Source organism: Ovis canadensis, chromosome 3 (genome assembly GCF_042477335.2).
Source record: "Ovis canadensis isolate MfBH-ARS-UI-01 breed Bighorn chromosome 3, ARS-UI_OviCan_v2, whole genome shotgun sequence".
NCBI classification, from domain to species: domain Eukaryota; kingdom Metazoa; phylum Chordata; class Mammalia; order Artiodactyla; family Bovidae; genus Ovis; species Ovis canadensis.
In genome coordinates, this window is record NC_091247.1 from 122,243,824 (window position 1) to 122,256,910 (window position 13,087).

At 35.9% G+C, this 13,087-nt stretch overlaps 1 protein-coding gene across 1 annotated transcript in view; it reads left to right on the forward strand.

Moving 5' to 3' along the window:
* The window catches only part of PTPRQ (protein tyrosine phosphatase receptor type Q), a 275,808-nt gene that overhangs the window by 107,940 nt on the left and 154,781 nt on the right, over nt 1-13,087 (forward strand). Inside the window, exons 23-28 of the mRNA XM_069584123.1 lie at nt 329-497; nt 1,932-2,222; nt 2,486-2,761; nt 3,128-3,279; nt 7,264-7,405; nt 10,570-10,839. Of these exons, the coding sequence (XP_069440224.1) occupies nt 329-497; nt 1,932-2,222; nt 2,486-2,761; nt 3,128-3,279; nt 7,264-7,405; nt 10,570-10,839 (1,300 nt within the window). The remainder of the gene's footprint in view (nt 1-328; nt 498-1,931; nt 2,223-2,485; nt 2,762-3,127; nt 3,280-7,263; nt 7,406-10,569; nt 10,840-13,087) is intronic.

A 13,087-nucleotide genomic window follows, 5' to 3' on the forward strand; every position in this document is an offset into this window, starting at 1 on the left:
TACTTGAATGTTTTGTAAGGGAACTATACTGATCAGCACATTGTAGCATTTTCAGTTCACTACTGGACCTTCCCCACTGCCAGCTAAGCTTGGAGCTTTAACTCTTTGCTAATCTGTGTATCATTTTAATAAAACTGCTACCACTGATTCCTCTTTTAGTACAAATATATTTCCAGTTTAATTATTGTGATAAAAAATTCTATGTTGATTTTCCTCAAAAATTAACATATTAAAACAATGAGGCAACCAATCTATGATACTTTGAAATGCTTATATATACTAAAAATATATATTCTGAACAATTAAAAACAATGTGTTTATTTTTCAGAATTTTACACTCCATGAAGTAACCAATGACTTTGACAATATGACTGTATCTGCAATAATAGATAAACTGGCAATATTCAGCTACTATACAGTTTGGGTAACAGCAAGTACTTCAGTTGGAAATGGGAATAAAAGCAGTGGCATAGTTCACGTATACACAGATCAAGACAGTATGTAAATGAAAAGCATTTGTTAATCTTTAATAGGATTAAATTTAAAACTTTATAATTTTTCAGAATCTTTTTCTATTTGTATGTATTGGTGCTAAAATCTATATTTTATTTAGGCACATTTAACTAGTCAGAGAAATTTGAAAATGCATTAATATAGCTGTAAACCTATTACAACAGTAACAACCTTTTCTATTCATGGAAACTGCTACCATCCATTTATAAAAATTCTGTCACCTTTATTGCTTCAAAAGATATCACAGCCATTGCTTCTGGACGTGAAAAATACTGTTGCATGTGTGGACAGATTTTCCAATACTTCATATCCATTTGCTCTAGAAATGACATTGTTCCTCTCTCTAGGAACTGGCTTTCTTTTCAGTCTTTGAACTCACAAAGGACTTTATGCAGCATTTTGTTCTTATTGTGTTTAAGACTAATATGCCTCAAATACCTTTTTTTTTTTTTAACTCTGACAGTTTCCTTTTCTGTGGATTCTGCAGAATCCTGTTTGTGCGGAGTATTCAGAAAACTATAATGATTGAAGCTCTTGTATTTTAGGTTTCTGTCTGAGAATACAGTGATGCATGGATCACTACCCACTTCTTCTTGTGGTTTTTCCTATGGTCCATTTATTTTTAAAAGGCTAGTCTCTTATTGAGAAACGATATTGACCTAAATTGCTGCTGAGAGTAAAATTTCATGTTTATTATTTGAAGATTATAAATTGACAGACACTTTAAGTATGAAGAGTGAATGCTTTCGCCATTATTCGGAATAATCTTTCAAATTGGTTACTCACTGATGAGCAGTGTAGCTATGATAGAATATGCAGAATATATAAGTTTGGGGGAGTTTTAGCTAAAATGTTTAGAGCAGTATGCGGTCAACATCATTTCAGGCATTCTTTAAATGGAGATCTCTCCCAAGATTTTCACCAACCTATAATGATTTATCAGTCAATATTATAGCACCATAAATAATAAACTCTGTGTACTATTCCTGGTGAGAGGTCCTAGGTGACTTCACATGTACAATAAGGATAATCTCCAGAAGAAAGAAATTAAAAATCTGAGTATACATGTATATATACACACTCATAGTCTCATATATATAATTTCCATCACATACTCAAAATCTACACAGACTCATAATACCTGTTTTGTAGGGAAAGAAAAGCCAAGAGAGTATTGTATAAAACAATTCACACATATTAGAGATGACAAGGTTTACCTTGAATGATTTGAACATGATTTTAATGTAATTATTTAGAAGGTATTTTGTAGTAGATGATGTTACCACGTGTGGATCTAAACACTGTGGAAGCTGGTGACGTAGTTGCCCTTTCAACAATGAGCCTCTGGTTTGTGAATTTACTTAAATTTTACCTAGGGTGACTGATGATTTTTATATTTTGCACATTACCTATCATAGTACCTGAAGGAGTTGTTGGAAACCTGACTTACGAGTCCATTTCGTCAACTGCAATAAATGTAAGCTGGGGCCCTCCGTCTCAACCAAACGGTCTAGTGTTCTACTATGTTTCTTTGAGCTCACAGCAGACTCCTCGCCACGTGAGACCACCTCTAGTTACATATGAGAGAAGCATGTATTTTGATAATCTGGAAAAATATACTGACTATATCTTAAAAGTCACTCCATCAACAGAAAAGGGATTCTCTGATACATATACTGCCCAACTACACATCCGAACTGAAGAAGATGGTAGGCTGGACCCTTTTATTGCCTATTACGCAGATAGTTGGTGTTCTCTTATTTATATTGCTTTCTGCTAGAAAATGTTATTCTTATCACTACATAGATTCTGTTTGTTCTTAAGTAATTAGCCTTTCAATAAACGCAATAAGGTTTATAGTTTCTTAAAATAATTACCTGTTGATAAAATTAAGTCCCATTTTTAATGAAGCCTCTTCTTTTTGATACTAATTCACTTTTGTTTCATTTAATATTCTTTTTTTCTTTTATAGTCCCAGAAACTTCACCAATAATCAACACTTTTAAAAACCTTTCCTCTACCTCAGTTCTTTTATCATGGGATCCCCCAGTAAAACCAAATGGTGCAATAATAAGTTATGATTTAACTTTACAAGGACCAAGTGAGAATTATTCTTTTGTTACTTCTGATAACTATGTAATACTGGAAGAGCTTTCACCATTTACATTATATAGTTTTTTTGCTGCAGCAAGAACTATAAAAGGACTCGGTCCTTCCAGTGTTCTTTTCTTTTACACAGATGAGTCAGGTAAGCCAGAATCCATGTTTCTTCCAATGATTTTACTGTTGCAGCACTTGCTGTCTCTTTCTAAGGAAAAGCATGGAAAATGAAAGGAGATTTGATTGTCTATTTGTAACAGGCTGACAACTATTCATCTGCTTTGCTGAACATTTTAAATTTGAGTTTCAGAACAAATTGTTCTGTTGAAAGCTACTTTGGAACTTCTGAGTTCCAAGTACAAAGCATCGCGACTTATGCTCTTTATTTCTGCAATTAAAATATGATCAGTTTACAAATCTTTCTTAACTAGTGTCTTCCAGAAGCTAGAGTCGCGATGATGTTTTTCTGCTAAAAATGTTATGAATGTAAGTTTTGTAATGTGTTTTCCTGCAGTGCCTTTAGCACCTCCTCAAAATTTGACTTTAGTCAACTATACTTCAGACCTTGTATGGCTGAAATGGAGTCCAAGTCCTGTTCCAGGCGGTATTGTTAAAATATATAGTTTAAAAATTCATGAACATGAAACTGATACTATATTTTATAAGGTAGGTTGATTATAACACTGTATGTTTATTTCAAAAACTTAGAAATTCTTGTAAAATATTTTGACATGCGGGGGGAAATAGACTGTTTTAAATAACACAAAAGCCATCTTTAAAAAAAAAAATCTCTTTGGTTTCCCGCAATTTAAGGATGCTTGAGGAAAAGACAGCCAACATTTGTCAGATATGGAAGTAAAGTACTTTCTAGAGCATTTTAATAGAATTTAAAGTTTTTAGATATCTGCAAGTTAAGAAATAATTACACCATTTTGTTAATGCTGCAAAAGTATACAGTACATTTTTTCAGACTATTTATAACCTGTTATTGTCTCAAGTGTAATATATGTCTGCAGTCATCCCCCTAAAGCTGCAAGGGTTACATTCCAGGACTGCCAATGCATGTCTGAGACCAAGAATAGTACTAAACCTCTATGTACTGTTTTTTCTTATACATCCATAGCTGTGATCAGTAAGAGATTAACAACCATAACTAACAACAAAATTTAAAAAATTATAATAAACTGTACTAAGAGTTAGGTGAATGTCTCTATCTCTCAAAACATCTTCTTTTACAAATTTAACACCTTTTCCATCTTAACTGAGCATTTATCATACACTATGGCCATAACTTTTCCAGTTTGAGATACAACAGCAGAACTTGTACAGTTTTTTCCCTTCTTCCCCAATTCACAGCATTTCATAGAAGCTTCGTTTTTACCACAAATCTTGGCAGCCTCAGCATACGACGTTTTTTCTTTCCTTATTAAGTCGAGAACTTTCATCTATTCACTTAAAGGAAGCACTTGATGGCTTCTCTTTGGCATCTCTGAATCGCCAGCATCACTACGCTTGTACTTTGGGGCCATTATTAAGTAAAATAAGGGTGTATTGAGCACAAGACTGTGCTACCCCACAGTTGATCTGATAACCAAAAAGCCCGTGGACTAGCAGGCAGGAAACGCTGGACACAGGGATAATTCACACCCAGGGCAAGATGAAGCAGGATGCCTGGAGACTGCATCACACGACTTAGACCAGCTCACAATGTACAAGTTATGAATTGTCTATCTCTTGAATTTTCCATTTAGTGTCTTGAATTACTTTGACTTTGAGCTTGACTGCAGGTAACTGAAACTGTAGAAAGTGAAACCATAACTAAGGGGAAACTACCAAGTGTTAAAAGAAGTACCAAGTGAATATTTTAAACCTTTTCAGAGATGTGTTTATCCTGGACTTCTAGTAACCTTCCCAGATATAGTATAATTTCACACTAATTGGTCTTTTAAGATATATCATTATTCTTTTCCTTCAATGCTAATTCATTTCCATTCTAAACACCCTTTCGCTCCTCCATTTTTAGGTTTCAGAATCAATGAAAAATACCCAAAGAATTAATGTAACAAAGGATCTCAAATATACCTGTATGATTTATAGCACTTAATTGCCAAAATATATTGTAACAGACTAGCATTCATTTGAGAAAGTGTTCTTATTTTTTTCCCCAAAGGCAAATGAAGTACTGGAATGCTTTTCAGTTACAGCATGGAGGATGCAAAAATCCTGCATAAACATCGTCCCCAGTATAATATGCATTATAATTTATTGCGGATGGTAAATTATTTTTATAGCATGTGTAGCTTACAAAGTGAATAACCAAAAAATCAAAAGCAGTGAGTAATACTATGGCATGAGGAATAATGATTTTTATTATCTTTAAATAAGGAATATGGCCATTCCTAGGATAAACACGTATGAATATTGAAGCGTGGATATATATGTGTGATCTTTCCCTCAGAGCAGAGATGTCTACCATCAACACCATTAGCATAGTCATGAACTAAGGACTCTGGCATCAAATTACTGGTTGGAGTAATTTGCAATAATTTCCAAATGGTTGCAACCCTGCCTTCAAGACTTACTGTGCTGCCTTAGGGCAGTTCCTTAACTTCTTATGACTCAGTTTCCTCAAGTGCAAAATGGGATTTGTAAAGAAGCAGCCATTAAAAATTGAGGCTTGTAAGAGGAAAATCTATATCAAACATTTAAATCAATCCCCAGTCTGTGAAAAACACGTTACCTATTGTTCTTTTTGTCATTGTTTGCAAAAGAATGAATTTCACTCAGCATTGTAATAACACTAACCCTGAAATGACAGTGCTTCTTTACCTGAATATGAGAATAAGTTATATTCTAAGATTTTTAACATCTGTTTTCTCAATAGAAATGCTCCCATTGAAATTTCTCTATAAATATGTTTATATTATAAACATGATATTGCTACCATGAAGTATTAAATATATCCTTTTTGAGGTGGAAAGAGCAGTTTTCCTTTAAAATCTGCTACTGCTTTTAGTTATTCCTTTCTGCGTCTGTTTCATCTCCTACGAACGCTCATAGCCTTAGTATCTTTCCCATCCCTCTGTATGTGCCCTTTGCCAGCGTCTTTCCTTTCCCAGCGTCTAGCACATCTGCTTTCCTCCCGCTGTGTGGCTTTCTTTCTGAGTGTGGTGTCCTGTTTTCCGTTCTGTTTTCAGCTCCCTCTGTGCCCCACACAGCAGTTTCTTTTCTCTCTTTTCTCTCTTACCTTCCCAGGGATATGTGTGTCTATGGAGGCATGATAACTCTTGGACCGCTCCAAATGTTCCTGCCATCCCAGTCAGGTCACTCACACATCCTGAAAGAGAAAGTTCTGCTAAAACTATGTTTGAAAATATTCCTTACTGATGTCTCCCTTTTATAGTTTAATTTGTCAGTCTGTCTACTATCCAATAAGCTACTCACACTTTTTATTATAATATCTTGAGTTCAATCATTTCTCTGTGTACTCATTCACCCCTTCTAACCCAAGTCAAAATTCATCTGCTTGTGTTTAATTTTTTTCTCTGTATACAGTTGTTGGTAGATTTTCCTAATGAATATAACAGTTCCTGGATGACAGGGACCACATCTTATATATCTTTATAATCTCCTGGTTATCTAACCATGAGCTTTGTAAATAGTAATTAAGAAACAATGAAAGAAAATTGTATAAGACAGTGAATTCATAAAGGATATCAATAACTTGTAAGAGATTAATTTAAAATATGATTCTAACTATGAGTGCCCTGAGAGTGAGTATTCTTGCTAAATTTCTGCCACTGAAATGTTTAATGTATAAGTCAAACTGTTTTATATTTTGGATCAGATATAATACAGTATTCTTAAAATTATACCACATAAGAGGTTGTCTTTTTTCCCCCATAGGATAACTTTTAATCTTAAGTGCTCCTTCTGTTAGGACAATCCTCTTTGAATGAAGTTTGTTTTTGATGGTTAAATTTTCTGGGAGAAACCATATCCTTTTTTGTACATCTGTGATAACGGTTTTGTTCATTTTTTTCATTTTCCTAAAAGATTGCATAAAATTAGAAATTTAGGAATTGTCTGGGAAGAACTTGTAATTCTGAAGCTTAGCTTCATAGGAGCAGAGGTTCTGTTTCATGCACTGCTGTGTTCTCAGTGCCTAGCATATAACAGCTGATGAATAAATTAATTTACAAATGGAATGTTACTGAGAACTAAAAAATGAATTTTGGTGAATTTAAGAAAAATAAAGTACCACTGACTGCTCATAAGTTGGATTCCAATTGAGGACTTTAATTTTAGCAAATTTAAAGGAAGTAATCATATGTAATTCTAAGTAAAAATCAGAGAGACAAAGTAAAAACAAAATACTTCAGCTTTAAAAAACAATGGCAATTATGAGTTTCTTCAGTGTTGATGAGTGTCCAGTTCATCCTTGTGCCATCAGCTGAGCATACCCTGGGGCATACACTAAAACTGTTTAATTCTTGAATTTTTAACTAAAAATACCCATGCTTATTAAATCATAGGTTAAACACAGAAGACATAATTTTATGAATTAAAAATATTTCTTCCAATTATAAATAAGTTTTTTGATGATGCATTGTGACTAAGAGATGTTTTTTTTTTTTTCCTGCTTTTCAGAATATCTCAGGTTTTCAAACTGAAGCCAAGCTTGTTGGACTGGAACCAGTCAGCACCTATTCCATCAGCATAACTGCCTTTACTAAAGTTGGAAACGGCAATCAATATAGTAATGTAGTAAAATTCACAACTCAAGAATCAGGTTAGACATGGTTTTCGGATGCTGAAATGTTTGATTTTGTATATAACACTTTCCCCTTTCCTTTCTCAGTTTACATGACTAAGTATCAATATTTAATTGTTCACTCAAAGAAGCTGAATTTTAGTGCTTTCAGGCTAGACTGGGTCTTGTTGCTGCAATCAAATACATTTATGCATGTTTTTTCATTTTGGACCAAGGAAGTTGAAATAAAAGACCAGTTTAGGAGCAAAGTATACTACTCGATATATATGAAAATTACCTAATTCCTAGTACTACCTGAGATTGCTGGGAGTGGGAAAAAAAGAGAAAAGCCATTAATCACTTTTAACTGGTTGATTCATATTTTCATGAAAACAATCTATGATTTTTTTGTATATTGTACAAAATAGTATCACAATAAATACAACAATGTATATTGTGACATTTGAAGAGTACTAGTCAGTATGTAAGCTTGTATTGCTCCATAGTTCATCTGTGACATGTGGTAGGGCTATGAAGACTATGAAATACCATTGGCCTAATTAAACAACTTACCTGTGTGTCGTGACATGCCATAGCTCGATTTTGTGTGTTGAATAGTGTTCATATAGAACTGATTTAAAGATTTAATACTTTTCCTTCTCTCAACTGGAAGCACATGTTTTTAAAGGCATCTCTTCCTCACTCTCTATTTTTTTTTTAGTTGATTAAGCACTTGATTCTGTGCTAGTCATTTCTTCCCTGTAGGTCTGGATGCATTTAGTGAATCCCTAAATTGAAATTGTAGACCACTCACTGATAATCATTTCACATTAATTTGTGAATATGTGATACTTTGTTTTCATGGCATGCCCCTAAGACATGCTTAGTAAATAGTATTTATAGTGGATAAAAGTGCACGTTCTGAAATCAGTGTCTGGATTTGAATCCAAGCTCTGCAGCTTACTAGTAAAACCTTGGCAAAGGCATATGACTCCTGAGCCTCTATATCTTTAACCAAAAAGAACATATTTTAGCAGTAGCCACCCATAGCTGTTATGAAAAAATATTTGAAGAGATCCATATAAAGCACTTATTAGAGTGTTGGACACACAAGTACTCAAAAAATTTTACTGAATTCAACTATTCCCATAATTCAGATGAAGAAGCCATGATTCAGGCAGTGAGATGAAAAGGGCTGAGAAAATTAGTGAAAACACTGAACTGGAACATCAGCCTCTGACCTCTAGTGAAAAGTAGACGTGGCTGCAGGAAATGTGGGTCATGAATTAGTGACTCTATGGGAAACGCTGAACCCGTAAGGAAAAAAGAAACATTTGAACCATTTACACACATAGTACACTGATAAAGATTTGAGGCTAATCTTGTAGACAGTGTTCTGTAAACCTATAAATATATTTTACCAGTGAAATAAAATAATTCCATAAAACACTATGGCCTGATTGGTTAAATAAAATTTCCAACTTGAAGTGTTATAATATCTGCTGGTGAATGAATTGTTTTTAGGTTTATAGAGTCAGTAAAATGGATGCTCATAAAATCTAGGTTTATAATCTAAACTTAAGCACATTATCAACTGTCTCTTGTTCATTTACTTTTGAAAATAATGGTATATGTTTTTGAAAATAAGAAAGCAAATAATTAAACATATGTAACTGCCAGAACCTTGGATCAACAGAGGAATCATCTTTTCTTTAAGTGCCACACACCCTCCCTAAGTTATTCTCCTTTAGTTCTGATGCCTTTATCTTACAGAGGATGAAGGATTTGTAAAGATAAGACAGAAATTTAGGTGAGAGGAGAGAACTGTAGGCAAGTCAAATATGACTTGAATGTTCTTTAAATAAATCTGCTTCCGCATAATGATAGGTTTTTTCTTTTTACTGCTTGTTGTTTGTAATCCACAAACTGACGATATGCAAATTTTCTTTATAGCATCCTCTTTTTATTGTAACAAGATAAGCTATGCCAACATGAGGGGACATTTAGATAATCAGATATTTCCCTAGAAGTACCCACTCTCTGGGTCCCTTTGGTGGGCCTGGGGTAGTTCTCTTTAACTCAGAGAAGGCAATGGCACCCCACTCCAGTACTCTTGCCTGGAAAATCCCATGGATGGAGAAGCCTGGTGGGCTGTAGATCTGCCAAATATAGTGCTTACTTCCAAGTAAATTCAAGGAAGTTCTAGAAAAAACTGGGATTGAATTAAAAACTGGGGCTGGTTTCCATCTTCAGTCTTTTTTTTTTTTTTTGGTAAGTACTGAGGGATCAGGTCTTCACGATTTTTACAAAAAAGTCATCTGAATATATAAGCAAAGTCCCAAATTTAGTTACATGTTCCTAGTACTGTTAGGCCACATAGGTGAGGCGCCTGCATCTACATCTATGTGTGCGTGCTTAGTTGTTCAGTCACTTCGGGCTCTTTGCGACCCTATGGACTGCAGCCCGCCAGGCCCCGCTGTCTGTGGGATCTTCCCATGGCAAGAATACTGGAGTGGGTTGCCATTTCCTTCTCCAGGGGATCTTCCTGACCCAGGGATGGAATTCACATCTCCTGCCTTGCAGGCAGATTCTTTACCCACTAAGCCACCTGGGGTGTTTTGCATTAGAAAGTTCCATCATAAAGTATGGCTAAGACTGCTCCTTCCCATTAAAAGATGAATCAGGCAGGCTTCAACCACTGCCTGAACTTGAAGCTGGCTATCCAGTTGCTTCTGAGTATTTGAGGTTGTGTTGATGTTGGGCCTAGGAGAATATTCAGTGGTGGATTCAGTATTGTAGGAATTAACATAGTTACATAGAAAATGGCCCATTTGATTCAGTCCATGTTAAGAAGTTTCTGAGCACATGTTGAAGGGCTCAGATGGTAAAGAATCTGCCTGCAGTGTGGGAGACCTGGGTTTGATCCCTGGGTGGGGAAGATCCCCTGGAGAAGGGAATGGCTATCCACTCCAGTATTCTTGCCTGGAGAATTCCATGGACAGAGAAGCCTGGAGGGCCACAGTCCATAGGGTTGCAAAGAGCTGGACATGGCTAAATGGCTAACACACTTTAAAGGTTGATATGTTACGTTTTCATTCTGTCTCTACTCCTAAACATGATTTTATCTAGCAATCCCATAATTAAATCATTTATCTGTTACATGTGTATAAATTTTAACTTTGGGCATTTGCTTATCTCTTAAGTTCCAGATGTTGTACAAAACATACAGTGTACGGCAACTAGCTGGCAGTCAGCTTCAGTGAAGTGGGATCCACCCAAAAAAGCAAACGGAATAATTACACATTATACGATAACAGTTGAAAGGAATGCTACAGACGTCTCTCCCCAAGATCACATGTATACATTCATGAAACTTCTTGCCAATACCTCTTATGTCTTTGAAATAAGAGCTTCAACCTCAGCTGGTGAAGGTAATGAAATGACCTGCAACGTCAGCATGCCACCTGAGACAGGTAACTAATGTGTAACAAGGAATTGACCTGAAAAAGGGAACTAGCCTTCAACACATAACTGTTCCTGGACTGTGTTTTACGTTTGTCAATAACATTTGTCATCTTTAGAGCATATTTGCCCAAAACTATATAAGAAATATTAAAAAACAGAACACATACTTTTTTATCCCACATATACGTAAGGACCAGCTGTGTGGTGCATTGAACCACCTCCACAGCAATGGGAGATTGAAAGGAGGGAAAAAGAGAAAATCTTTTGTGTTTTATAAGTATGTAGTTCTTATTATATAAACACCAAACATTGAATTATGTCTTATCATAATTTAAAATGGGGGATAAATATATAATGTCTTTTTTAAATGGATTTTTGTGGCATTCTTAATGCTTCCCTGAATTCCACAGTTGCAGTGTCAGCTCATTTTTTTCTATTTCCTTCTCTTTATAACAGCCTTCATCTTTATATTATTGGGATAAAGAAATCTAGGTCACTAAGCTCTAGTTTTCAAAGAAGAGAACTCTCACCCTCCCTAACAGTGATCCATCCTCTATCATAATCTCTTTCATCTTCTACCATCTCTAATGATTAGACTTCTTCGTATCAATGAAAGCCCGATTCCTTCCTGGTGATACCACTTCCCTGGAGGTCCTCCCTAGTGGGGACCTTGGGGGTTCACATAATTGTTGACCTCTGGCACATCTAGATCCTTTCTTGGAAATGTCTTTTAGCCCTTTCCTCCTTTTGAAATCAGCATCACCCAGTTTCCTTGACTTTTCTGTCTTCGAGGCTATACACTGCAGAGCTTCAGGACACAGTGTGACTTCTCTCTGATTTCAGCATCCAGGTCAGCCTCCTTTTCTTCTCATCCTTTAAAGAAACATTTCTTGAGACTTCAGGGTTTTCCCTGTTCATCTCAAAATATGTCATCGTGACTCACCTTCCAGGAGATGCCCTACTCTAAATGGACCTCACTGTTTGTTTTCACTGGATGCTGGCTGATGAACAGTGCTGGAGAAAAATGTAAATGGTTCTACCTGGCTGAGCTATTTTCTAACTCTCCCAACTGCCCTACAATCTGATATACGGTGTGTATATCCCTTGTTTACACTTCATCAATTTTCCATAGTAAAATTCTGCTCTTACTCAGAATATAATCTACCCCCATTATCATCCATCTTTAACGTTCTTATTCATTTTACTAATAGCATCAAAGATTTTGATTTTCTTTCCTTCAAAATTTACCCATATCTTTATTTATATCTCAAAATATCCTCCCTTGGGGATGTCACTGCCTTTCTGTTTTCAGGAATCTAGCTGCTCATTTTTGTTTCAAACTCATGTCTCCTCTAAAACGTAGCTCCATCAATTTGATCTACTTTCTCATACACTTTGTTTTCTTTCTCACTCTTTTGTGTGCATACACACACACCAACAACCCCACCAATTGTTAGAAAATTTCAACTGAGGCCCTGGTTGGTATATCAGCCCTAACTATATTCCAAGTGGAATTCATGAAATGTGGATTCTCCTTTTCTCCCTCACTTTTCTGTACCTGTTCTTTATAATCAATTGGGGACAAAGCCTCATATTTTTATGTGATTCTTTTTCCCACCTCTCCTACACATAATCAGGACTTATCAATTCAGTTTTTGCCATTTGCCCCTTCTTCTTCAACTTGACTGTCCCCATTTAATTTCAGACTTGCTGCTTCCTATAATAATACCCTAAAGTGGCCTTATCACCCATACTTATCCAGCCTGCTCATCAGGACCATCTTTCCTCCCACTTACTTTGATTGAATTGGCTCAGTATACAATCTAGAACCTTTATGTGCTGGCTGTTGAATTTTGTTTCCTAAAGGATAAGAATTAAATGTACAGATTTTAAGAATCTGAAGCACAGAGGTGGTAATGAAAATTGATGTGTGTAAGAGATGGCTCAGAATACTCCAAAAGTTTTACTTACTCTTGTATACAAGTCTTTAATGATATGCTAAGTATTAAGACTCAGAGAAGGCAATGGCACCCCACTCCAGTACTCTTGCCTGGAAAATCCCATGGACAGAGGAACCTGGTGGGCTGCAGTCCACGAGGTCGCAAAGAGTTGGACATGACTGAGCGACTTCACTTTCACTTTTCACTTTCATGCATTAGAGAAGGAAATGGCAACCCACTCCCGTGTTCTTGCCTGGAGAATCCCAGGGAGGGAGGAGCCTGGTGGGCTGCCGTCAATGGGGTCGCACAGACTCGG